General features: G+C 38.6%; 2 protein-coding genes and 2 non-coding genes across 9 annotated transcripts; 1 reads left to right on the top strand and 3 right to left on the bottom strand.

Moving 5' to 3' along the window:
• The first annotated feature begins 48 nt into the window (after positions 1 to 48).
• LOC131427374 (D-aspartate oxidase-like) lies at positions 49 to 12,317 on the top strand. Its single transcript, XM_058590510.1, has 4 exons — positions 49 to 352; positions 5,810 to 6,319; positions 6,385 to 6,584; positions 12,029 to 12,317. Exons 1-4 carry the CDS (start codon positions 162 to 164, stop codon positions 12,163 to 12,165), a joined length of 1,038 nt encoding a protein of 345 aa, XP_058446493.1. The 5' UTR covers positions 49 to 161; the 3' UTR covers positions 12,166 to 12,317.
• Positions 12,209 to 25,732, bottom strand: LOC131427373 (protein polybromo-1). 6 transcript variants are annotated; one of them, XM_058590505.1, is made up of 16 exons: positions 25,593 to 25,732; positions 25,331 to 25,472; positions 24,356 to 25,271; positions 23,918 to 24,144; positions 23,266 to 23,858; positions 23,058 to 23,193; positions 21,270 to 21,643; positions 20,650 to 20,968; positions 19,387 to 19,474; positions 18,697 to 19,327; positions 18,466 to 18,638; positions 18,232 to 18,404; positions 18,068 to 18,127; positions 13,602 to 14,027; positions 13,019 to 13,535; positions 12,209 to 12,699 (listed from the first exon to the last, which is right to left on the bottom strand). In XM_058590505.1, the coding sequence occupies exons 2-16, from the start codon at positions 25,454 to 25,456 to the stop codon at positions 12,398 to 12,400; spliced, it is 5,061 nt and encodes a 1,686-aa protein (XP_058446488.1). In that variant the 5' UTR covers positions 25,457 to 25,472; positions 25,593 to 25,732; the 3' UTR covers positions 12,209 to 12,397. The 6 variants fall into 6 exon arrangements, with proteins under 6 accessions (XP_058446488.1, XP_058446489.1, XP_058446491.1 ...); XM_058590506.1 differs by having other exon boundaries at positions 23,918 to 24,129; positions 25,582 to 25,732; XM_058590508.1 differs by having other exon boundaries at positions 21,270 to 21,613; positions 25,582 to 25,732.
• Trnaf-gaa (transfer RNA phenylalanine (anticodon GAA)) lies at positions 19,512 to 19,584 on the bottom strand. The gene has a single exon. It is a non-coding gene; the product is annotated as a tRNA-Phe (tRNA).
• Positions 21,687 to 21,758, bottom strand: Trnae-uuc (transfer RNA glutamic acid (anticodon UUC)). Its single transcript has one exon. It is a non-coding gene; the product is annotated as a tRNA-Glu (tRNA).
• Positions 25,733 to 27,676: the final 1,944 nt, after the last annotated feature.

Genomic DNA, 27,676 nt, shown 5'->3' on the forward strand with positions numbered 1-27,676 from the left:
TTGATAAGACAGTTGATTTAAATTTGCATTTCGAATTGAGCTGCGGTATCAGTTTGCGTTCGGTTATCGAGAGAGTCAGTACCTAAACGTCTAAGGGCTTGGTTGTACGGGAATCGTAGTGCATAGCAGCAAGTTGGGTATATTGTATACACGATCACAGCATGAAGGAAATTGTCGTGATCGGTGCGGGTGTGAATGGACTGTGTGCCGCCGTTCAGCTTGCTGAGTATTACTACGGGGTGGCCAGCGTGACGCTGATTTCTGAAGATGTATCGCCGGCGACGACCGGTGACGGATCGGCAGGACTATGGGGCCCGTACTACTGTGGCAAAACTCCGGATCATAAGATTGTGTAAGCTGTGAAATTTATGTAACATTTTTAAGATCATGTGCATCATTTATAAACTTGCAACATTCTGCTGAATACGGTATTTTCCTGACCTCACGTTCGATGATCGCTGCGGTAATTTAATTGATTACAGAGCGTTCAGTAATTTAATTTTTCATAACCTCCAAAGACCATCGAGCAGCTCGGTAATTTAAAAAAATGAACTAACGAATGATTCGGAAATGTTAATATTTTTTTTGAAAGCTGTGATTCGATTTATTTGAAGATTATTTGAAACAATAGGTGAAACCGGGGCTCGTTGGCCGAGTTTTGTTTTCGGAATTCCTGTACTCTTTTTGGTTAGACTTTGTGATAAACGATTTTCTTTGTTATAAAGATACACCTTTTGAGCACATATGTGATTTTTTCCATTCCTGAAAAAAACAGGGAAATAGTTATTAACATTCAAATGCAAAGAAAAAAAAATCAGCCAGCCAACCCCAGTCCCGAGGTTGGTTGGCCGAGTTTGAAAAATTATGTGAAACACATCAAATGCATCAATGGAAAACCACAGATAACAAATATACAGGTTCAAACAAAATTTTTCAAAATCCTGTGTAAATTTCCAATTTTTTGTATGTTAGAAACACTACTGCCACCTACTCGACTGTTCGCCGCGTTCCACTACGTTCCGTAACGATAACAAAATCCTCCTGTCTGTTATAGAAATATTTCATCTACAACAATTTCCACACTTATCACACGATTCCCCTAAGTGTTAAAGACAATTTTATTTCCATGCCGCATAAATCATACAAGAATTCGATCGAAATAAAACAAAAATAAACTTGTCATTTTAAGAAACAGTGAAACAAAAATCTAGCATGAAGTGAAATGTCGCACCCAAGATTGTGGCTCTGTTAAAGTGGCTCCTAAATCATGGTGGCACATCGTGTCGATCGTGGTGACATCTGCAAGTGTTCGACACGCTGATTGAGCAAATTTTACACACAGTTTATATGTGAGCCTGTATATCTGTTATCTGTGGGAAAACGTTTATTTATGGAAAAAAGTTAGCATGTACCATTTTTTATTATGTAATATCTGCCTCTTTACTTTTTAGTCTTAATTATTTTAGTCTTAGTTTCGGTAGAATTTGTGATCATTTTCAGCTTCGCTTCTACCTTTTCCTCCACCAGCATACGCGTCTCCAAATGGGAAATCGATTCAAATTTGAATGAATCAATTCGCTATTTACGACCTTGACGCACCTCCGAATCAGTTCGCACACTCACCTTGCGGGAATGTCTGACGTTTTCAAGATGACCTACATCAACAGCAGATTCTATACTGATGAACAAGTTTTGTTTGGGGTTGGGTCAATCTACGATAAATTCTAAAAGTTTTGATGGTATTGAATTCATAAAATCTTGAAATCGTCTCTTTTATCAACAGTTAGAATTTTTAAAGTTTTAACTATTTCGATTTGTTAATAATTTTAATTTATACGCATTACTTATTTCTAATGTATGTTTTTTGCTATGATAATCTATATTAGCATAATATCCAAATCCGTTAAAAAAAGATAACATTTCACGAATATCCTAGTGCACACTGCTCTAAGCTAAAATTACAACTCGGCCAACCAACCCTGCACAAAATTCGGCTAACCTACCCCAATGAATGTTTACGAGAACAATCACGATTAACAAAACTAGAAGCAAGGTTACACTGGAAACCAGGCCCGTGCGCAGGAATCATCCATGGGGGGGGGGGGGGTTTCAAGGGGAGAGGGGGGTATCCAAAAATGTAAAACGAATACTGACAGGATCGTGCGGGGGGGGGTTCACATTATGTCAGTTTATAAATTGATAAAAAATTGATAAAAAAATATGAATTGTCAAGTTATTTGCACTTTAATATAATAAGTACTCCATTGTTCATGAAACTTAATTTAAAAAAAAATTCTTCATGGGGGGGGGGGGGGGGGTTAAAACCCCCAAAACCCCCCCATGCGCACGGGCCTGCTGGAAACCAATATATTTTGTCGTGAATACGACTTCCTTTACTATGGGGTGCCTTTTCAAAATTTACCCTCTGAGAGAGCGATAAGTTTTTGATCGTGAATATCTCTTGTTGTATCTAAAGAACCAACATAATTTTTGCTACACGCCATCGGAAATATGGTCACAATTTTATGATAAAATTTTTCGTTCTGTCACATAATCTCAAATAATTCAGTGATCTGTGAAAGGATTTATATAATCTAACTACTAATAGAATCGAAATTTTTCAACTTGAACGTGTATAGCAAAAGCATTGAAGTATTTCAATAGTACACTATTGAAAAACCTGTCTCATTTGACCCATGTCAACACCAGCCAATCAGAATGCGTTCTGAGGAAGAGAACAAAATATCTGCTGCTGTACAACAAATCGTTCGAGGAAAATGTTCCGAACAGTGTTTAATATCGTAGTGAGTTCCACAATTTGGTCCTTCTGAAAGGTAGGAATGAATCCCGTACAGCACCCTGATAGTTTCTTTCAATGAAATGCAAATCCGAAATGAAATAATCGACATTAAAATTCTGTATGTGGCTATTTTTATAGCCGTTAGGACCGCCCATTAGTGAAAAAGCTACAAACGAAATCACATAAAAAGAAACTTCTTAACAAAAATTGAATCAGTTTGGATTCTATCGCCACTGCGAGTAGATGTGTTTTGTGTCGTCTGCACAGCTAGTTTCGCTTTCGACAAGAGCGATTACGTCACAGCTGCCAGTCATTAGCATTGGTGAATAAACAACGGCGGAGAGCATTACACAAAATCAGCCGTTCTAATGGCTCTAAAAGTTTTCTAAAGAACTATTCGGATTTATTGTTCGCAAATCGAAGGTAAATATCCTCAGTTTAGTGCAAATCTAGAACAGTTTAGTTAGATTTGTGCACTTTTCGCTGTGTGAAATTCACAATAATCGAGATCAAGTGAAGCCTTCTTTTTTGCGAAAAATGTGAAAAAGAGGAATGCTTGCATAATTCATACAATTGATCAACTAATTGATATTCGGAATTGTTAAGGAACATGTGAGTTTTTTTCGTATTCACGTCATCCAGTTATGTCCCTGACATTACCCACCCGCCTTTTTTTTGTAGAGTTTTGAATATTTTTCTCAGCGGTACTTTGTTTTTGGAAATCGGATGTACATTTATTCGCTTTACACATATTACTTTACATAAATTGAAATATACTCTCCAGCACCGAAAAAAGAATAAACGTGCTCCCGAACATATGAATTGAAAATGAAAAATTGAATGTGTGCTGAGTTCTAGTATAAAAATATGATGAAAGCTAAGAAGTGCAATATGTTTGGGTCAACGTTATCCTATTACAAATTCGGCAACATGATCCTGACAGTGAATAAAATCTGATAATGTTTAACATTGATAAATTTAAGAATACTAGTAGAATGTTTCATTGAATCGCTTATCTTTTTCCTATAGCAGTTTGCAAAATTCTACGAAATTATCGTCGCGTATAATTTTCTTCAGTTGTGTAATACATCGAAGTTTGATGATCGTCAGTTGATATCACCATTTATTCGGTGTTTGTTTTTTTACTTTTGATTTGAAATCCAAACACTTTGTTTTTTCTGTTTCTGTGTACGCGCTCTTCGGTCCATGTTAGGGAAAAGTATTAAAAAAGCCCCTCTGCTGGCCAAAACGTCCCCTTTCTTTGTTGAGCATTCAAGACTTTTCTAAACAAAAGTTTTATCACTCTTCGCAGGATCTTTCTGCTATGCAAATTCGGCAGTTTGCTAGAAAATATAGAAAAAAATTAAAAATATCAATAGGCAGCTTTTCGATGTAAAGTTTTGCATTTTATCCGCCATTTTTTGATATACTGTTTTTCTCAAAACAGTCACTTTACGGACATATTTTACATCTTTTATTGAAAATTATGTTCCTGAGCCGTATTGCAATGAGATACTCACATTTTCGAGAGACATATTTTAGCCACAAATAACAGATATACAGGCTCGAACAAAATTGTTCAAAGTCCTGTGTAAATTTCAAATTTGCTATACGTTGAAAACACTGCTGTCACCTACTCGACTGTTCGCCGCGATCTTTTTAAAACGTTCCACTACGTTCCGGACCTTGTTTCGGACCGATAACAAAATCCTCCCGTCTGTTATAGAAATATTCCAACTACAACAATTTTAACACTTATCACACGATTTTTAGTGTTAAAGACAACTTTTTTTCATGTCGGATAAATCACACGAGAATTCGATCGGAAAAAAACAAAAACAAATTTATAATTTTAACCAACAGCAAAAAAAAATCTAGCGTGAAGTGAATGTTGCACCCAAAATTGTATCTTAACATAAGTGAGAGCGACATCCAAATCGTGGTGGCACTTCGTGTCTATCGTAGTGACATCTGCAAGTGTTCGCCACGCTGAATGAGCAAATTTTACACACAGTTTATACACAGATAACAGATATACAGGCTCGAACAAAAATTTTCAAAAACCTGTGTAATTTTTTTATTTGCTATACGTTAGAAACACTACTGCCACCTACTCGACTGTTCGCCGCGAGCTTTCAAAACGTTCCACTATGTTCCAGAACGATAACAAAATTCTTCTACCTGTTATAGAAATATTCCAGCTGCAACCATTTGAACACTTCTCACACGATTTCTCTAAGAGTAAAAGACAACTTTATTTCGAAGTCGTTTGAATAACACGTGAATCAATGGGAATAAAACAAAATAAACTAGACATTCTATGCAACAACAAAACAAAAAAAAAGCGTGAAGTGAATGTCGCACCCAAAAAAATTGTGTCGTGATGCGAATACTGCATCTATAATAGTCGCTTCGATCGTGGTGACATCTGCAAGTATTCGCCACATGCTTGAACACACAATTCATATGCGAGCCTGTATATCTGTTTTCTGTGATTATACAGACAACATGAGCCATTTAGATTCATTTACCTACGTGTCGTTGGATATAATTAATCATTTTTTTCGTTTTATCACTCGCGACTTCAAACTGATTTTAAATTTTCTTTGTCGAAAATTACAATGACGTTTTGTCGAAGAAAAACAAATAATCAATTCAACTTTTGTCGTAATTATAACGTGCAACTTTCTACACTTTTTTTTTGCACGGTTTCCGCATTTGATACGGCTTTGCTAACCACGTTTTTTAACACGACACGAAAGCCTCGAGAAAAAAAATTATAGTGTATCGTACCATCAACGACGGTATCAAAGATGATCGTTTGAAATTACTAGTTCTTCTAAAATGAGAAGTTATTTTATAATGAATGGTTGTTCTGTAACAAAAATGAGTGACTGGATCGGAAGTTTTGAAAAAAATTCGAAATTGAACTATCTATACAAACAGCAATTCATTAAATTATTATTTCGACATACTAAACCGCAGCCAAACCTTCGATTTCAATTTCAGCAAATGGTCGACCGCCACGCATGTGTTTTTTCATCAACTGTGGCAAAATGGACTGGCCTCCCGAATCGGAGTCAGCCTACAGCCCTGTGTACGGCTGACCACAGATCCGGATGGTTACCCGGAACCATCCTGGAAAGATATCGTATACGGGTGTCAGAAACTCTCTCAAACCGAACTTGATCGATTGAGCTACGAACACGGGCGAAGCTACACCGGAGGATACCATTTTGCTACCTTCACTTGCGAGCCGTCTGGGCTGCTGCCCTATCTGTTTAATCGGTTCGTTAATGTGGGTGGCAAGTTTGTCCAAGCAAAGGTGCAGAGTATTGATAGTGTATTGAACAATCGTAAGGTAGATTTGATAATTAATTGCACAGGACTAGGATCGCTAGAAATGTTGGGTGATAAGGAGGTCCTTCCCATTCGGGGTCAAGTAGCGAGAGTTTTCGCTCCTTGGATTTTCGAGATAACTTTGGACGATAGCGACGATGGAAACTATATCATTCCGAAGTGAGTCCAGGTTTAATAAACGATTTATGATGAAAGATTCGAATAATGATTTGTGATGATTGTAGTTCCGAAACAGTGATACTTGGTGGAACACATCAAATGAACGACTTCAATCGTAACGTTAGTTCCACGGATAGTAAATTCATTTTCGACGGATGTGAACGCATGCTGCCGAGTCTTAAGAAGGCCCCGAAAGTTAAGGAGTGGGTCGGCTTGCGACCTGGGCGAAATACAGTACGACTGGAGCTGGAACATTACAAAGCAGGTGAGAATCGTCTTATTGTTTTGTTATTTAATTTTATGGTGTTGCCATACGATCTTATTTCCATTATCTGTCGCCAAAAATATCGATTGCAAGCAATATAATTGAAACTGTCTAAAGTTATTATATACGCGTCGACTCATGTGTTATCAGTTAGACAGCTGGTTGATAATAAGAGTTGCAATCGGCAGAGTTGAGAGATTATGTTTTGCCGACTACGAAACTGGCGTTTCATTTGGAAGAAAACTTTCACGCTGTACTAAGTAGAGTTTGAAAATACAGAAAAAGCAGTACAAATATTTATCAATCATAACATAACATTCCATTGATAACAATGACTTGAGTTATCAATGTTGGCATATAAAGCATGTATAGAAAAAGCGAAAGATTTCTCATTTTGTTCTTGTTTATACTATCAACAAATGTTAGGCTTGCATACTTAAGGTACAGAGAAGGTTTCAGTTGGTGACAGGACACGAATGGTGTCTTACCAACTCCAATATATCATTCAGATGCAAAAATTGGCATTTGAGTTTTTTGAAACCTGGAATTAGACCTTTGGTGCGAATGAGTCTTAAGAAATTGTTAATATCCTTCTTAGAGAATTGTGCTGGGAATTTCATAAACTAATTCAATTTTTATTTACGTTTCGTTTTTACTAAACAATGCGTTAGTAGTTTATATTGAACAGCGGCTACAATTGAATATTCGATATGATTATTATGTTCTCGAAGTAGAGTCACAGATGACAGACTTCCAAGTTAGCACAAACTTTTTTAAAGAAGCTGTGTAAAGCATGCAAGTAAAAATCCGTTAAAAGTCACCGATGCGTACGACTTTGCACGCATGAATTACCATTGTATGAAAGCTCGAACGCAAGAGCCTGTGTGATTTCCTAGTTCCTAGAGTGGTCCTTTCCAGCACAATCTGACTAGTTCGAAGCCCCTCCACAGGAGAATTGCTACATGGTGATTGCTTTTTAAAACAACCGTTAAATTACTTACACATATTGAAATCTCTACTTAGATGTCTGTTTTCTGTGGTAGAGAACTTTTAGAGCAAATTCAGCAGTTAAATGTTCTGTATGGAAGATCTATAATAGAACAGAAACTGGAACAAACGTGTCCCCAACAAGCCGTTCTAGTTTTATATATTCGACCAGTTCTTCTGTCAAATTTAAAACTGGTCTACGATGCCGTTCTATTTTTTGTATATTTGAAACACGAATAAAACACTGCTGGGGCTGCCAGTTCTTCTTGTTATAAAATCCAGATTTAAATTTTGTAACTGACATAAATTATGCATCTAGAACTAGAACGCTCCTGAACATGCCCTTAGGCCTGCTTACGAGTCGGCGGTTTAGAGTATGAAAGGTTGCTTTCGTAAGGCCGGTTATACCAGGAAGAGTTTCTTAGGTTGAGAAACTGTCAGAGTGAAAGCGTCACGCGAAGCGTCTGGACGCGCGTGTGAGCTAGTTACATTTGATCAAAGCCAGCCTGTCAGAGGAAAGCGATGTGAAAACAGTACATCGCATTGAATCGCTTCGCTTCGGTCCGCGTTCCGCGCTCACTCGCTCTGACATACATGTCCTTTTTCTGCTGAACTTGAATGAACGGAGCTCTGCCGCGCGACTCCGTGCGATCTGTCAAGTTTCGCATCGCGTCGCTTGTCGCCTTCTCTCTGGCTTCACCCTTAGGCTGTGAACCATTTCGCGGTTAATTTTAACTTTTGGTTGAAATCTGGCACTCGAGTGGTTAATTTGATGTTGTCAAAAATAACCCTACTCGAGGGCATGGTTATTATTGACAGATCCATGGTTATTTTCCGACACTGAAAAAAATCTTGCAATGAAAACTCTAATATTATTTTTTTAGTTGAAATTCCTATGGAGTTACATTGATAATATATTCAACTTTTTTAGCGATGTTGGAAAGTAACCATTCATTTTCTCAACGTTGTTTATCTTGACTATTTTTGACCCCGAAATCATATGGCGGCCGACAAGAAGTAAGTAAATATCGTAACAAAACATTCGATTCGATTCGATTTTATATTGCATTGGAAGAGGAGAAGTAGGCACAATTCTGTTTTTAGTTTTAGCAATAACACATGGATCAATAAGTCCCGAGACTAAAGCAGAGATGGCGCTCGTAGTGAACCAGTAACGACGTATTTCTAGAGTACTAACCTTTGCTTGAAACGGGTCAACATTTTAAGTCGATCCGTCCAGAAACAGCTGAGCTATCGAGGTTGGAGTAAAGTCGTTTTGTAGTTTGTTTAGCAATGGAAAAACCGAGTTTCGTGTTTTGATAAAACATTGTTTTTTAATGGGTAAAAACACCGTGCAAGCGAAACAATGGATTGAAAAATGTTATCCGGACTCTTGTCCATTAAAAGCAACGATTTGTCGGTGGTTCGCCGAGTTTAAACGTGGTCGTACCGACACAAATAACGCGGAACGCTCGGGTAGACCTGTGGAAGCCGTTACACCGGAAAATGTGAGTGAAGTGACAAAAATTATAATGAAAGATCGTAAAGTGAAGCTCCGTGAGATTGCTGAGATGACACAGATATCATATGGAAGTGTATTTACTATCATTCATGAAAAATTGAGCGTGAAAAAGGTTTTTCCAAGTGGGTACCGCGATTGCTTTCGATGGAATAAAAACAGCAACGAGTCGATGATCCAGAAAGCAGCTTATCGCTATTTACTCGCAACAAAAAAGATTTCTTGCGTCGTTACGTGACCATGGACGAAACATGGATACATCACTACACTCCAGAGTCGAAGCGGCACTCATCTGAGTGGCGCACAGCTGGCGAAAGCCGTCCGAAGCGTCCGAAAACGCAGCAGTCAGCTGGCAAAGTCATGGCGTCAGTTTTTTGGGATACGCATGGCGTGATTTTCATTGACTACCTCGAAAAAGGTAAATCGATAAACAGTGATTATTATATTGACTTACTGGTGCGTTTGTAGGAGGAAATCGCAAAAAAACGACCGCACATGCAGAGAAAAAAATCCTTTTTCATCAAGACAATGCACCCTGCCACAAGTCGATGAAAACAATGGCGAAATTGAACGAATTAGGCTTTGATCTGCTTCCCCACCCCCCATACTCGCCAGATTTAGCCCCCAGTGACTACTGGCTCTTTGCTGATCTTAAAAAATGCTCCAGGGATAAAGATTTGGCTCAAATGAGGAGGTCATCGCTGAAACTGAAGCTTATTTTGAAGCGAAAGATAAATTTTTTTATAAACATGGTATTGAAAAATTGGAAAAACGTTGGAACCATTGTATCACCCTAAAAGGTGATTATGTTGATGAATAAAAAAAATTTTGCAAAAAAAATGTTGTTTCCATTGTTAGTCTCGGGACTTATTGATCCATGTGTTATGTATCCTTCATGAATTTCGCATAGACGTATACAAATCAATACATTACAAATAATTCTGTATGAATGGAAACTCTGTTGATAAATGAAAAAGATAAACACAGTCTAGATGACAGACTAGATGTTCTTGATAGGATAACGTGGCGCCATCATGTCATATGCGAGTACTGTGCCAACTAAAGGAATATTCGAAATGACCGTTAAAATGATTAAAGAATCCAATTATAGTGTCCTGTCTTTTAGTCTGTGCTATCGTAGTACTAGCAATGTTCTGTACACTAATGAACCAGTTGCAAAAGCTGTGGAAACAGTCAAGTCAAGTTCCGCTTCGTATAGTGCAGCAGCACTTTGACAGATTGATTTATGTTAAGAGGCAATTTACAATCTTAAAAAACGGCCATTATTGCAAAACGCAAAAGCAGTTTTTTCGCAGTCGTTGAACGGAAATTTAAAAGAGAAATGTCAGTTTGTTTAGAACATTTTTTTAAACCAACTGATGTTTTTTTCTTGAAGATTCATCAAGCAGTAGCGAAGAAAACTGCTTTAGCGTTATTCAACAATGGCTGTTTTCCTGAGATTGTAAGTAGAACCTTAAGGAGCAAGACACTTTGCAAGCATATGAGTAATGTCAACAATGCGTTCGTAAAAACCAATTCCTGTGCTTTTTTCCTGATTTTAATCATTGAAGTAAGGGTACATTAAATAAGTTTTAGGAGTTACGAAGCATTACATGCATTACTCTTTTGTAAGTTATAGTCGTTAACAATCGCTATATGCGTATCTTTTAGGTGTTACAAAATGTCACAGTTGTTACATTTTCAAAAGATACAAGCGTTACGAAATTGTAATCTTTTTTAAGTTTTGTGTGTTAGGAAGCTTTAAACTTCGTAAATTATAGGTGTTAATAAGCGTTACAAGAGTTTTGGCAGTTTTAACATATTGAAGTCACTTATTTCCAAAATCTACTGGAAATATCAAAATTATGAAATTATTAGAAATGATCCTACAACGACATGGAATACACTGATCAACATTAGCACGAGTAAAGTAAATTGAAAAGTTATTTCAGATGATTCAACCGTATCAATATTTTAAATGTTACCGACAGACATGTACCCAGAGGGGCCCTGGCCTTTCCCGAAATCAGAAACAGAAACGAAAAAAAAGTTTGAGAAATATTATGGGGCTGTTCATCTTGTAGATTATACCGTGAGATAGAGGTTTTGAGAGATACGTGATGGTCAAAACTCCATTGCCGATAAAGCACGAAGCAGCAGATCCTACGAGCATGGCTTAGTTAAGCAAGATTCTGCAGATCAGAGTGTCCTGTCGCTGGATCTCGCACTTACTGTTTTAGGGCTAGGAAGACGAACGCAAGCGCACTTCGAGTACATGTTTGGCTGAATCCATTGTTATAAGCTAGAGAACAGAATGATTACTCGACAATAGACTGAAGTCAGCACGAGTGCCGCGAAGGTCGTCTCAATGGGAAGGAAAGATCACAATGTCGGTTTTCTGGGATCGGCATAGTATACTTTTGGAGGACTAACTCAAATCAGAAAAAACCAGTATTAGCGTGCATTAATAAAGCGATTGAAGTCCGAAATCGCTACCATGGTTAAAATCAACGGTTAAGGTTTCAATTACTTGAGCATCACACTCGTTGATCTGATTTTTACGGATGTTTACTGCTTGAAATCCCTATACTGTTCACTCGTTCGCTCTACTCTGGAATATTGTTCAGTTGTTTAGAACCCTCACTACCTTAATGGTGTAAATAGAGTCGTGTCGATTCAACGTAGATTCGTTCGATTCGCTCTTCGCCGTTTACCTTGGACTAATCCTCATCAACTACCGAGCTATGAAAATCGCGGATTGCTTATTGGTATAGACACACTGCAAGAAAGACGGGAGCTCTCATGATAGCAGATGTTTTGAACGATAAGATTGACTGCCCTTTTTTACTTAGTTTCAGAATTAATTATTAGGATCACATGGTGTCTGTTGATTTTACAATAAATAAATAAATGACCCAGGATTTTATTTTATTTACAGGAAAGCGAACTATACCAATAATTCACAATTACGGTCATGGCGGATGCGGAGTAACACTTTGCTGGGGTTGCGGAACAGAAGTTCTTCATCTCAGTAAAGGGCTAGGTTTCCATGGCGACACAAAGTCTAAACTTTAAAGAACCGGATAAGTTCGGATTAATCAAATAAAACTGATGACTGTTACATGAAAAATCAAATACTTTTATTTCCCACAATTATATACATTGTGAAATATAGTGTTTGGATGTAGATAATAAAAACATATACGCGTCCTTACCGTACTGGTTTATAGTCTATTGTTGTCTTTTCGGAAAAGAAAACCAGATCTACCTTAAATGTCCTACAATGCAGGTATCCAGAGAATTCAATTTAAAACCGATCAAATTGAATAACATCTTTCATCAGGAAACCACGCAGCTGCCATAGAGCGTCAACCACAACTTCCGGCTTGTCGCGTCCTTTTTTGGCAAGCCAGTGCGTTGGTAGGCGACTCACGTCTTGATTCGGTATATTATCACGAGTGGCCGTGAGCGTTTTTTGCCAGGGCGTTATATACTGTGAGCCTCCCTGTAAACCCTCGATATAACGAATGTAGGCCTCTGAATGCAGTACCCGCTGTGGTCGGGGTGGAACGGTGACAAATAGTGGCTCTGCTGGAGGTGCTGGAACGACTGCACGTAAAATATTATGAAGAGAAAATAAAAAGGAACTGAATGAGAACACTATATTTCGTGGGGAAAAGCATGCAAGCCAATGGGGGAAGATGGAACACATTTTCTATAAATCAGTCATGTCAACGAATAGCGAATTTATGATTACTCAAACAGATTAACTGGAATCTTCAATCTAGTAGTGTAGCTTGACATAAGTAAAAATGAAATCACGTTGATTTCGTATGGACAAACAAGTAAAGATCTAATTCATGCATAATATAATGAAAAGTGCTACACTTCGCAAAATAAAGATTTAAAACAACAAACCAAAACTCACAATTATAGTACGACGCAGGAATGTAATTACTTGACTGATTGTTTCCGGCAGCACCGGCGGCTCCATTCGGTTGCGTCTGGTTAGCGGGGGTGGTTGGGCCTCCAGCATCACTGGATGCAGCGCTGCTGGATGCGGTTCCTGCTGCCTGTGGTAAACCTGGACTGGCGGTGCCAACTGCAACCGGTTGCTGCTTCACAGTCGATGGATGAGGTTGTGAGATCGATTGCCGTTTCGCCGGAACGAAATTTTTACTGCGATCCTGCGGCATCACAACTTTGCCGGGTGTCTTCGTCAAGTGAACTTCCCGAACGTGCTTCACCAAACGTTGCATGTGTGGGAACGGTGGCATATTCCGCCGCAGTCGAACACAGTTTCGCCAAATGCAGGAAAATTCTGGTTCGCTAGCTTTCATGAATGTCTTGTAGACGCAACCGGTCACATCGGTGATACAATGCTCTAGACAATCGAACGGATCCTCGAACTGATGGTCGCACTTTTCCCAGCAGCATTCGTAAACCTGACGAAAAGGATGGGTTTGTTGTTAGAAAAATAAAATATTATGAAATATTAAAAAAAATTTTACATGATTGGGCGTTATCTCTTGAACAATCGGACCTTCCGACTTTGTCGGTGCTGGACTGGGACAGTGTCCTTCGCCTGATTCCGCTGCGAATTTGGCAGCGTTTTCTTCGTTCATTTTCAAAGCACGCTGTTCCCAGGTCGTCTTCTCGTGATCCGGTAGCGAACGCCACTCATTGCCAACGATGCGGGACACTTCGCCGAAGGTGGCCTCCGGATTGCTAGCCACAATCGTTTTACGATGTTCGCTCGAATAGAGAATGTAACCGGTAACCAGCTTCCGTCCGGGTTGTTTGGTCTTTTTCCCGGACGCTTGTGGTGTACTTGTCGTATTCGGTGGGACAGGGGATGCCGTCGCCACCACGTCGGAACCGATCGATGGCGGACCGTCAATCGAGTCGTCTATGATTCCGAATTCATCTTTGCATTCCTGGAACGAACGTTTTCGTGATTATTCTGTGACTGAGTTTTCGAATGTGATTGTTTAAGGGGAACTAAACCTTAAAATTTATATCGGGATTACTTTACTCTTCATACTTTTCTTGTTGAACAAATACTATTAATCAAACAATTAAAAGATAATACTGATTGGTTATAGTCGGATAGATGAAAGGATAGGTGGATGGTTAATTGCGATTATTCTACTGATGTTGCTGATTTACAATCGTCGACCCACTGACCCTTGACCCTCCTATATTTTCTTGTGTTTCATTCGCTAAGAACAGAAGATTTCATGTAACAATTATTATATGAACAAACATTAAAGCAGAGGTGGAAATAAGCCAATTTTGAGCATGAAAATGTGAATCAAGATTTCCGATTGTGAATCAAAAAACCGAACACCGTGAATTAAAAAATTGTGCAACAAAACTAAAACTGCAATTGTTTTAAATTGTGGGAAAATAAATTGAAGAATTTTTTGAATTCTGAGTAAAACTAAAATTTATCTTATCAAAAATCATTCGTTTCAAAATTCATTATAATATCTACAATAAATATGTGATACGAAACGATAATACTGACTATTTTCATTTACTGTGAATCAAAAAATGTGCTTATTTCCACCCCTGCATTAAAGGTAAAGGTACAGAAATGCGTGGTCATGTTTATTCCGATTACGCAATTTACGTAACGCAAACGAACCCGAATTCGTAGCGTCCAAGTTCGTATGGATGAAATAAGACGTGGCGACGTTAGAGATCCTCACACAACACAATATTTTTGTCAATACGCGAGATTTTGACAATACTATTCATAGTGCAATGGAAAATAACCGTGTGCATTCAAATAGGATGCAGCGATGATAGATTGTCATTACCTTCCATTTAAACTGTGCGCGTACACCCAATCGGTAATTTTTTTTCTTGATTGGTACAACCTTCTTTGACATTCCTGTTAAGTTTGAGCGAGATATGTCAATTAGTGTGTGTTTGGCAGCTGTTTGCTTACGCCACGATAAATTTGTCTGGCTATTTTTACTAAAAAAATTGAACACCGAGTTTGCTTGAAATTTTGTGTTTCAAATGGAATTTCGGCTACGGAGTCATTAAAAATGTTGCAGAAGCATTTTGAGGAATCTACTCTTTCTAGACCGCAAGTATTTGAGTGGCATAAAGCATTCAGTGAGGGTCGTGAGATCGTAGAAAATTTGTATCACGCTGCTTGTCCGTTTTCATCGTTTTCTTCGATTACCGCGGTGTTGTTTACCATGAATTTCGGTCGGATTTGTGTGCAGACAATTCATGGATTTTATACCACGATAACGCGCATTCGAATTCCAGCATGATTGTGAGTAAATTTTTGGCCAAATACGAAACGAAAGTCATCGCTCAACCATCATATTCGCCAGATTTGGCCCCCTGTGACTTTTCCCTTTTTAGACAACTAAAATATCCACTCCGGGAAACACGTTATGACTCGACCGAGGACATAAAAAGTCATTCGCTGTGTGAACTGAAGGTCATTCCGGCCGAGGCCTATGGCAAGTGTATGGAAAATTGGATTGACCGCTAGAATGTCCGTATAGGTTCAAAAGGAGTTTATTTTGAAGGCGATAATAAAAAAACGCTTTCAAATTTGCAACAGAAAACTCAAAATTCTGACTTCTATGTTTTGAATATGAAGCTTTCTGAGCAGGTTCGAGGGTTTCACATGATTTTTTTTAAGACAACGGAGAACTATTTCATATCAGTAAACATTAAACAGTAAACATCTAATTAACAAACTAAAAATTTATGAAGGGGATCGCAATTCTACTTTTTTAGAGACCTGTCTGAATAATTGGTACCGGTCATATTTATTTGTGAGAATTTCTCATAATATTATACTTTGATGTGTGATGTAATAAAAAAGGTTTTGACTACACAGTCAAAAAATTCACAAAAACATGCCGTTTTTTTGTGCAAATCGCTTGTCAAATCATGCCCTTCTTCGCGAATTTGTTTGTGCACAAAAAATGGAACTTGGCGTTATTTCAGGACGCGATCGGTCTATCAAAATTGCATTCAGTTGTTTTATATACATGGTGTGCCATTTAGACATTATTGGAATGTTAAATAGCTCCACCAATTTTCAGCCGATTTCAACAAATCAGCCAGATTCAGAAACGTCAGTCTTTGCCATTTTAATAATGGTTTGTTTTAACACAAAAAGGGACTGAAATTGCAGCGATGTACATTGAAAACAATTATGAAAAATGTGCATTTACATCGTTAAAAATATGATAAATATTTGGCTACCTTAAGCCAAGACAATTTGTACTGAGGTTATTTGAAGAGTAAGGTGTATGCTAGAAAACCGAAGACTATTGAAGAACTAAAATGTAATATACCAGCGGAAATCGCTCACATTTAATACAATGCAAAATACTCGAAAAGGTTATCTTGTTGTGTGTCTTATGAAGGTAAACATTTGATCGAAATTGTATTCTGAATGAATTGTCAACGAATGGCATTGTATACACTAAATAAATTTTCGAACATCGACCAAAAAATGGCGGAATTGTTGAACATTTAAATAGGCCCTATCTAGATGGCGCATCCTGCAGAAAAGCAAACAAACCACAGTTAAAGATTGTCGATTCCAACACTAGAAGTGGTGCGCGAGGGGCATAGCCTAATGTCTATGTTGAAAAACAACAAGGTAAATCGATCCGTTACCAACTTGAGTCATTTAATATCCGGACTAAATTTTTTACATCAATTGGTCTCGTTAAGGGGCTCTTAAGACCGTGGGCCCGGGGACTAACGAAAAGCCACTGTTGAGTTCGAGTTATTAAAGGAAAAATTGAGAAATATATTTTCCGAATTGTTTTGATGAAATCTTTGAACAATACTCATCATAAATTGGACACACTATTGGCAAAGACATCATATTAACAAGATATCCTGCTCTCACATTTCCCGAACAAATCTTTGGCAACATCCTTTTTTGCGACCATGACGCCCTCAGGCGAGTCCGCATCGAATCACGTACATAGAAGTAGGGGAGAGAAATGTCAAATTCGTACGCGCCAAATAGCAGCACTGTGCACCCATACAATTGACATGACATGTTGAATGAGACGCCGTGCGATGGCGTTGCTGAACTGAAGGTTGAGATCGCTCCAAGATGCCAGGGTCTGCTATAGGTAGCATGCTTGTTCCACTCGACTCTCCTTTCCACTTTTCTTCAACTTCTTTTTGACTGAACCGTCTTAAAAAAGAAAGTTCCTTTTGGATTTCACTATGAAAAAATTGTCCATAGTGGAATCCAAAGGGAACCTTTATTTTTTAAGACGGTTTAGTTTCATGCCACTAACCGCTCGACCAAACTTGATTGACGTCTTTTCTGAAAAAAAGAAAATCCACCACGCTGTCTGGGTCACCGAGACAGTATTTCACAGCTGTAGTGACAGCCTGCCGAATCAAGCCAAAATTTTTGCAGGTCAATTTCAAACACTCATACTTATTTATATAAGAATCCACAGTCTTGTTTGTCATGAAAACGTGAATTTTTGGTCCGCAGCAACAAACACATAATCTTTCTAGAAAACTTATCGGCAAAACAAATTTGAACTCGCTAAAAACAACACTTCGACCAATAATTTGATTAAAGATTTGTTCTGGAAGCTTTCCGGAAGCATGTTGAGTTATGTTTTTTCTTCTAAATTCTTCATCCGTTCCAAACTCGAACTCGAAATAGCCTGAATCCTACTTATACCTGATTAAAAATAGAAATCTCTACTTAAACCTGACCGAACCGGGTCGGGTTCATTCTCGTATCGAATTTCGGTTGACTGAACCTGAGTCTCTATATGCACATTCTTAATCACGAACCCGAACATTTTTCTTTTTCAATACCTGATTTAGTCGGGTAGGGTTTCAAATACGAATATCCGAGACCCGACCCAACTCTAACATTTCTACATAATTAGCAAAAAACGAAAAATGTGCGAAACAGTACTAAACTAATAATAATGCTAGTATTTACCAGTTCACCCGATGGAATCGGCCTGTTTTCCTGCATGGCTGCGATTTCACCACAGGAAACCTACAATAACACACAACAGAGGGATAAAAAATGATTCACACAAACAGAAAAAACACACGTGCACACGCACGCAAACCTGTCGATAGAGACTGGGACGTGCCTACCTTTGGTGGATTGATCGGCCGTCGGAAGTGGAAGATTTCATCTGTCGTTACCATCTGAGAATGATTGAACTTTTTCAATCCCGCCGGACCAAGCTTACGGATTTGCTTCCTCATCTCGTCGTACACTGACTCGCAAAGGAACACATCCGCTTCGGGGATCTCAGTTGGGCGTCCTTGAATGTGGAAAAAATGTGATTCGTAAGCTGTGGAAATCAAATCATAACGTTATCATACTTGTAATGTATTCATGATGCTCCTGGACAGCACAACGCCCAACGATAGCCACCGTGGGAGTACTTTCCTGAATGGTAGAAAGTAGAACTTCTTGACGATAAAATAATCGACTGATGGTCCCCGGGACTTCAGGAGGCGTTAGCAACCACGGCCCACGGAAGAAAGATTTACCACTGAAACAGAGGATGGATTAAGCAAAATAAATAAATATTTCGTTCCTAAAAAACTTACTCTTTCGTCTCCCAGAGTGACTGAATCTGTGCGACCGATTGTTTGCCGGCTTCAGTGGCAACATACACAAAGTCACCTGTCTTCACGACCCCACCGCAGACAGTGTTGTACTGTTCGAAAAAGACACTTCCTTCGTCACCACCGTTCACGTACACAACCACATTGGGTTTCTCTTTCTCCACCAGCGCTTCCTGCATTTGTAGCTCGGAAAGTTCCTCCTTGTGTTTTTCTACGCGTTCCTTGAACACGGACTGCACCCGTTTCACGTCCAGAGGTGTTTCTCGTTGAACCATGTTTACCGGATCGTTTGCACGCACCATCGTCCATGTTTTAATCTTTTTAAAGCACCGTCCCCGCGAACTGTAACGAGACTCGCAGACGAAAACGTCTTTATCAGCGAAACCTTCCGGACGCATCTTGAAGTAGTCTTTAACGTGCATCACAAAGCACTTGTTTAGCACTTGCGACAGCGGAATGGCCTGATGTTGATCGCTCTTGAACACTTCCTGCTCCATAAATTTGCGCGTTTGCAGGTGGTACGTTTCGTACGGCCGGAGCATCATATTGCCATACATCATTTTTATATTGTCACTGTTTGTCCATAGTCGCTCGATGTATACTATGCCAGGAACTGAAACGAAGCAGAGTTTAGATAAGTACAAAGATGGGCATCGTACAAAAACTAATTACTCTTGTTATCCGGAAGCTCAACGTAAACAAAATCTCCTGGTGAAAACACTTTCTGATCGATGGTCATACTTTCCCCTTGCGATGGTTGCTGTGAAAAAAAATGGTAAAAAAATTATCAACCCTTTTGCCGAAACCCGGGATTGAACCGGGGACATTTAGATCTTCAGTCTAACGCTCTCCCAACTGAGCTATTTCGGCTGATGAGGGAAGAGTTTCTATAGTGCTATTTATGTTAGTATGGAGAGAGTTAAAGCAAATATCACAAACTGGAAAAGCTTCGGAAGCATAAATTCTGCTTTATCGATACAGTGTTGCTAAGCGTTGTGTGATAATATAGAGAACATAAATTACCGGTATTTTTTGAGTGTCGGTGAAAATAAAATGATTAACTTCAATTATCAACACATCATAATACTCTAAATGGGAAAATATTTTTTTAAATCTTTAAAGAAAATACAAATCGAATGGTAATTTGATGTCTTCTAAGGTATACAGCATAGCCAATTTTGGCATAGAATAGCAAATATTACATGGTTTAGAAATATTTCTACGTATCAATTAGAATCGATACAATTAATTATACAAATGGAACGTCTTATAGCACAACTTGTATTTGGACCCGACTTCCGGTTCCGGAACTAAAGAGCGAAAAGTGTTTAAAATTATAAAATACATGAAACGGGAATATTCTTCTTAATTTGACATAATTGTTTACAATTTAAAAAGGTAATGTTAGTGTATACCATTGTTTCATAAACTGGTCCCTACAGCCCACCTGAGTCGTTTCGCTGAGCTGTCGCAGCGTTTTATTATATAACGAAAAGAATATCATAAATGTTTGAAGGATCAGATATAACGGAAAGACGAATTCTTCCAAATTTTTCTATTTTTAACCATAGGCATACTGCCATTAAATGACAAGTGCGACATCCGGAATTAAATGATAAGCTATCTCAGGGCATAAATAAAATAAACATAGATTTCCCAGTGTAACAGTAATGCAGTTGAGCAACCCGTGACAGCAAAAGTACCGTCTGGTGGAGAATGGGTGCATAATTGCCTGCGCATTTAAAATAACCACAGTAGCTAATGGAAAAAGTACAGCCGTTTCTCACTAGAGGTACTGTTAGTGTCACCGTACAGTGGGAAATCTATGTTTATTTGATTTATGCTCAGGGTCAAGATTGAATTGTTCGAATATGTGTATTTATATGCAAACCAAAACAAATTTATCATCTTCCCGTGCACAAATACAAAACTCACCATGGCATCCGTCTCCGTGTCGGCCTCCTCCTCTAGAAGTTTTGCTTGCCGAAGGGCCTCGACTGCTGCGCTCAAGTGCATCGTAGTGTAACTGAGTGCCGGAGATTCCAGTACATTTCCGTGGCGGCACAATTCGTCTCGCTTCTTGATGAAGTATGATTGCATTTCGATCGAATCCTCGAACACCTGTGAATCGGTGCGACTCAGTTTGCGAGCACGCTCCAGGCAGGTAAAAATGTCTTCCTGGAACATGTCCAGTCGTTTGTAGAGGCCCTTGTCTAGACGGCGCTTGATCAAGTCGAGTGAAATTCCACGAACCCTGGAAATCAAATTAGAATTAGATCTTTGGTTCATTGGATGTCAAACGACTATCCAGTTTATGTTTTCGTCTTCGTGTTGCCCGAGCACAGCAGGTCAAATTGACGCGATAGAACAGTTTAGTACTTTAGCTTGAACCGTAGTTCAACTAGAACTAAAAACGAGTGGCGACTTACTGGCCGATCACAGGTAGTGGTTATTTAGGGGTTAGTCGGTTCAGTTTGAACTGCTGTGTGCCGATAAATCGAAACTGATGTTGATTTGATAAGGTCACTAAACACTGAAATCAAACAGTCACTCACTTTGTTCCATCCGTAGACTCGTCATGCTCCGGCAGTTCCGACAACGAATCCGTGTAGCATCGCCCTTCGTCGTCCTGATAATTGTACAGACTGGTGAACAGTGAAAGTAGCAATTCTTGCACGGCTTGCGGGACGTCCGGTACCGTTTCGTCACTTCGCAGGGCTTGCTTAGTTTGAATTACAAGCTGCTGCAGGCACAGTGCGTCCTTGTAAATCTGAGAGTCCGGTTCGTTGTACTTGCAGGCATTCTCGAACATCAGCATAAAATCGGCAGCCATCTCGTCAACGCTCTCGTAACTTTGTTTACGCAGCTTCTGCTCGATTTTGTCAATATCAATCGGGTTCTTGATGATATCGTAATAGTCAGGATATTCCTAAAACGAGAGGTTTGATAAATCACTTTCGACCAAAAAAAATTTCCCATACCGGGAATCGAACCCGGGCCTTCTGGGTGAAAGCCAGATATCCTAGCCACTAGACCATATGGGAAGTTATTCAGCAATGATGGTAGAAGCTTATTTAAACTAAATATTGTATAGATTGAACAAATATTTACAGAGCCTTTGAATAGCCAGTGTTATCAAACGATTTACATGCAAAATTAATCGTTTCTAGTTCGATGAGAACACTTTTCATCTAACGTAACTTTAATGAGCAATATATACTTGTTTAATGCAATATTTCAACCATTGATTGTACATTGAAAAAATAATTCCTTTTACATCGCATATTTGTAAAACTAATAAAAATCTAATTTTATGTTTTGCTATGCTGAAAAATATTAAACTTTGATGTTGCTCATTCCGGTAGTAATTGAAAATATGTACAATAACACCGGCGAACGACTAATGTAGTTAAAGCCGAGATTAAATAAAGTTATTTATGTATAAGAACAGATCGACGTTACCTAATGCAAACTGTTGTGCCAGCAGAAGCGGAAGCCTGTTTAAATTTTGTTATAATTCAAATTTTTGTCTCCCAAAAATGTCTAATTTAATTCATATCTCAAAGCTAGCCGAAACCCTTGTTTCAGTAATATATGTTGTAGACAATTTATTCATATGTTTTTAATTTGTTTGTTTCGCCAACAACAATGGAAACTAGACTGATAATGTATTTAGAGGCAAAATCTTCAGCACTGTGAAATTGCAAAAAAAAACTGACAACACTGGTATATTCTATAAACCTCTATAGCGGTTAATCGTATCTCAGACACCAATTGGATGCAATCTGGAAGCTTTCTAGCCAATCCATCAACCAAACTCTGTTTTACCGACCGATAGTGAAAATCGACTGATACACGTCAATGTCGTTTTCGTTTGAGTAAACTGAAACTGGCCCAGGGGAATTTTCTTGAACACTTTTTACGAAAATGTGTTAAGTTTGCACTTAGCAACGGAGGTGTAAGCAAACCCGATATAAGGAACTGAATCAAAATTCAGTTCATTTATGTTGAAACTAGATTCGAAATTGGCTTCCAATAAACCGATTTGACAGTAGTTAAAATGGAAACTGGGTTAGGTTTGGCATCAAACGAAAACGACATAAGTCAAATTAGATATAGAATTATAAAAAAACATTCAAAATTAAAAATTACCTTTTTCTTTCCATATGCCCATCCAACACAACCAGTAATTGGAGGTGGTGTGTGAAACGGAACACCGGAAAGAAAGAGAGAAAACACAAGAACTTGCTGTAGGAAAGGTCTATTAACCCTGATTTAGGTTGGTCAATAGTTTCATCGCGACTTAACCCACCTAAAATACTGACCCGAGTAGTGCTACTTACATTTTTCGATGGTAGTTTCACAAAGATGAAGGATAATTGTCGATTTGCTTTCGGCTCTCGATATTCTCGAACGGTTTCGTACAGATGTTTAAGTTTCGATTCCAGCGTATTGAGCTTGGCCTTCGTCCTGGTGGAACTGTGAAACAAAAAAAAAAAAAAAACGTTATGATTAGTGATAAAGTGATAGTCAAATAATCAGTTCACTAACGCTTTTGGTGTGCTTAGTCTTTTGCTGATGGATGAGAACTCCTTCAGCTTTTCATTGAGAGCCTTTTCCAGAATGTTAGCATCTTCATAGATCTGTGAGCCTTCTTCGTTGTACTTGCGACAGTTGGAAAACATGAGACGGTAATCGCCAACCACATCGTCCAACGTACCGTACCGGTCGGTTTTCATGTTGTTCTCTATCGTCGTCATATCGATGGGATGTTGAATTACTTGGTAGTAATCAGGATATAGCTTCTTCGAGGGTTTCTCCATAAACAAAACCATCGGTTGGCGCCCGGCGACCGTGTAGTCCACCATGTAATCGTGCAGGGACAGTAATTTTTTCTTCAGTGTTGCTAATAACGATGGTCGACTTGTTCCCTTGACCAACGGAGTGCTGTTGGCCGTTCCGGATGATGTCTGTGGTGGTGAGTGAATATTCGCCGCGACACTGCGGGGACGACTTCTTTTAATGCTACTTTTGGCGGGAGTGACTGTCACCATCGAAGAATCAGAGTCATCGTCTTCACTATCTTCCAGATCACCCGAGTCGATCAGTTTTTGATTGAGTAACTTTTGCATTTTAACAGCATCCTGAAAACAAGAACAATCATAAGTTACGAATGTTCAGCATATTTTTGAATCGTACCAACCTTATAAATTTTACTGCTGGATGGATTAGCCTTTTTAGCGTTGTCCAACATGACATACAGATCCGCACTCATGTCCGTGACGTTCGAGTACAGCCCCTTCTTCAGTTTGTTGCGTACCTGTCCCATGGAAATCGGTTTCTTAACTTGAGCATAATACTCCGGATGGAAGCGACGATTCGGTAGCTTCCAGAGTGACTCTCCAAGCGGCGCGCCTACAGCATTGGGATCTATTAGAGGAAAGTTGTGGTTTCAAACCGCAAGGGAAGGATATTTGAAAGGAAAGGCCATTCATCAGCATTACAACAGGAAAATAAGGACAGGAACAGATAGGGGAACAGAAAACAGAACCGAAATTAACTAAAACTGGCAACATAATGCAAATTTCGCAAAACATAATCAATACTAAGCAGGGTATATTAACACATCCACGAGCATTACCATTGGTGTTAGCCGTATTGTACAGCTGATCGAATAGTTGCCAAAGTGGACCATCTCCTTCGGTTTCCATCGAGTCGTCCAGTTCGTCATCGGAACTCTCAACCTCTTCTTTCAGAGCAGCGACCATTGAGCTTAGGCTAGTCCCAGTACGGGCTTTCCGATTTGCACTTTTACGGAATCGACCCGCTTCGATATCCGCCTTTCGGTTTGTAAAAATCCGTTTCAAAGTTTTGGCATCCTTGTAAATTTGCGAACCTGGTTCATTGAAAGTGCAGGCATTTTTAATCATCTGCAGCAAATCTTTTTCCATGTCGTTTAGGTTCGAATAAGCATTCGTCTGAATTTTGACGGCGATACATTTCAAATCAATCGGATGATCAATTACGTCGTAATATTCCGGATAAAGCTTTTTCGACGGTAATAGTTGAAACATTCTGTGCAGCTCACGATTTTCATCCGTTGCCGTCATGACCGAGTTGAATAATTCTTCATATGGATCAAAATCGTCTTCGGCCTCTTCGGGTTCATGCGTTGACTTTCGTGGGCGAACAATTTTTCGAGGCCTTGGTTCACTCGAATCCTGTTCCTGTTGGCTTTCCATCAACTTGGTTCGATTGGCGTTGAACACATCCAACAGTTGGCAAGCATCTTGATATTCAATGGAATCGGGTTTATAGAAAGCTTTTGCATTCTTCACGATTAACTCAATATCCGTCTTTAAATCTTCCACATCTTCATAGGTTTCAGTTTTGAGTTTTTGTTGAACTTTCAACAAATCGATTGGATTTGCCACTACTTCGTAGTAGGACGGCTCCTGTCTACGTTTTGGAGCCCGTATGAACGTATCACAAAGGGTAGTTCCATCCTCCTTTTTGAAGGCACGAATTGAATCGTACAGATGTTGACATAGTTCCGCCTAGAAATAAAAATGTTGACATTCGATTCTTGAACTAAGCAAAAAAACAAAATACAAACCGGATCAAGCTTCTTCTTCTTCCGTGGAATAGACGGCGCCGGAGATTGTTCCGGGGTGGTATCCTCAGTACTGTCATCATCCTCAAGGTTACTTTGAACCGAGCTGTTCCTTCTTCTTTTGTTCATACTAGAATTCAACAATCTGAGAACAGAAATAAAAGGATTCTTTTAAATGCACGACATCGGCCAATTCGGTAGCAGACTAGCATTGCGACAAAAGGAAATATGTTTGATTGAAACATTTTGATTACCTGGTATTTACCTATTCCTTCAACAAGTCCAAGTTCCACATTAAACGTATTCGAGATTTGATACAATATAATATACTTTTATTATATGTTTAATTGATTTTTAGGAACCGAAATTGTCCAGCAAAGCCGAAAAACAAGATGTCAGACAAATGCAAAGCGTCTTTTGCTTTTGTTTTGGAGGAGACAGCTCCGGCGGCGGAAAATGTATGGGCGGCTATATTTGGTGAACACTGAGCGAAAACGTTAGCCGCATATTGAATGGAACCTAGTTCTGCTGTTTAAAGAAGGGCGAAGCTCACACCTACAGCAAATAGAACAAAACACAAAAGTATGTTTCGAATTTGATTTCCATTCTGGTTAAGAAATTATCGTTCTATTTGCGATCAATGACTCGATGAATTGTTGGTTAAACGCTCCCGTCACCCTGAACTCTATTAAATAGTTTTAAGATAGAATGTTTACTTCTTGAGTTATACGAAGTTTTATATTAAAATTTTCAACATCTGTCATAATTTACCTTGAAACAGTATATGTTTCTAGACTTCGATTTCGCACGGCAATAGCTATCCAACAAGCTATAGATTGTTAAAATCCGTCAATTTTCAACGGAGATATCGATATTTTTGTGTAAGCGACTTTTCGCCTTAGGGGCTGTCCATAAAAGACGTCACGCCGCAAGGGGTAGGGAGGTGTTTCATAAAACGTGACCTTTTGTGACAGGGGGGAGGGGGAGAGGTTTTTGGAATGTGACGTCCAATATTTTCAATGAGCGCATTTTTGAAATACCTAATTATATTACTGCTTTGCCCTATTTCCTGAAAAAATCTTCACAATAAACGTTTACATTCTGTAGGAAAACGTGTATTTGTTGATGTAGAAGCTTCTTCTTGTAAATTCGGAAATGAGTGATGCAGGAAATCATTTCTGTTGTGATCAGCAAAAGTGCACGGAGGAGCGAGTAAATTAGCGAAATTAATAAATTCTGCCTAATATGAGTAAAAAAGAAAAAGATGCCTTCAAACGGTTTAACTTAAGTTATGCACTGAATTTTTTTTTAGTAATTTGATTTTCTAGCATTGATAATAGTATATCATAAGAATTTCTCTTATCTGATTCTGATGCAGTTTATTCAATTGTACTCCATTTGAAAAAGGGCGGGAGATCAAAGATTTCAGACGTAGATCATGTCATGTCTTATCTTGATCATATGTTATTTTCCTCCACCAAGATCAAAGCTGATCGAATCATCCAATGATTGAACTTACATAAATCAAGAATCATTTTAGCTAAAAATCACGGAAGATCAGTAACGATATTGATCGATGTGATTTAAAATTCACTGATCAACTGATCATGAAAAGATTCTCCGGCAGTGATCTCGTTTTGATGAGGTTTTGGTCTTTATTTTCTCAGCCCTGTATGCTACACAAAGGAAATATTATTCTTTACCTAAAACAATAATATATCTGTGTACCCCTAGTAGGAATAAAACAGATGATTTAAATGTTTCATCAATTCCAACCAAATACTTTTGTTAATTTATATAATTGATATTAATAAAATAATTCCGATGATTTTGTAGTTTTACGGATATTTTTTAATCTAATGACAGCATGTAATAAATTGATTTTTCTCTCATATAGTATGGTTTGTCATACATATTGGTATTGAGATGACTTTTATTTATTTTGAATTCGTGACATGTGACATAGAGGGGGTGGGGGGTCTTTGCTTCTGTGAAAATTTGTGACAAAGGGGGGATGGGGAGTCAAAAATCGTCAAAAAAAGCGTGACGTCTTTTATGGACAGCCCCTTATTCCAGTAGTAGGATGTTTCAGCGCTTGATGATAAAGCGGTACGTTTTTAGAAACATAATCGTTCGAACATATTTTTTTAAATAACTATTTATTGGAATATGAGTTAAAATTAAATTATTAAGTTTTAAATTGGGTGTTCAGCCACAAGTGGTGACTTTTTAGCCCTATTATATACATGATTTGGTTATTACAATGAGGACATCATTTGCTTCCGCAATTCTGAGATTTTTGTGTAGGGAAAATTCTAAACCTACTTGTATGGTGTAATGGGGAAAAGG

This window comes from Malaya genurostris, chromosome 2 (genome assembly GCF_030247185.1).
Source record: "Malaya genurostris strain Urasoe2022 chromosome 2, Malgen_1.1, whole genome shotgun sequence".
Classification (NCBI taxonomy): domain Eukaryota; kingdom Metazoa; phylum Arthropoda; class Insecta; order Diptera; family Culicidae; genus Malaya; species Malaya genurostris.

What these genes read in the sequence shown, in the direction of transcription:
- LOC131427374 (XM_058590510.1), top strand. Translation starts at nt 162, where the DNA reads ATGAAGGAAATTGTCGTGATCGGTGCGGGTGTGAATGGACTGTGTGCC. An exon ending in GGAAACTATATCATTCCGAA is followed by an intron (nt 6,320 to 6,384) that starts GTGAGTCCAGGT and finishes TGATGATTGTAG; the next exon opens with TTCCGAAACAGTGATACTTG. An exon ending in GCTGGAACATTACAAAGCAG is followed by an intron (nt 6,585 to 12,028) that starts GTGAGAATCGTC and finishes TTTTATTTACAG; the next exon opens with GAAAGCGAACTATACCAATA.
- LOC131427373 (XM_058590505.1), bottom strand. Translation starts at nt 25,456, where the DNA reads ATGAACAAAAGAAGAAGGAACAGCTCGGTTCAAAGTAACCTTGAGGAT. An exon ending in CCAGCAGTAAAATTTATAAG is followed by an intron (nt 23,859 to 23,917) that starts GTTGGTACGATT and finishes TCTTGTTTTCAG; the next exon opens with GATGCTGTTAAAATGCAAAA. An exon ending in TGAGCTTCCGGATAACAAGA is followed by an intron (nt 19,328 to 19,386) that starts GTAATTAGTTTT and finishes GCTTCGTTTCAG; the next exon opens with TTCCTGGCATAGTATACATC.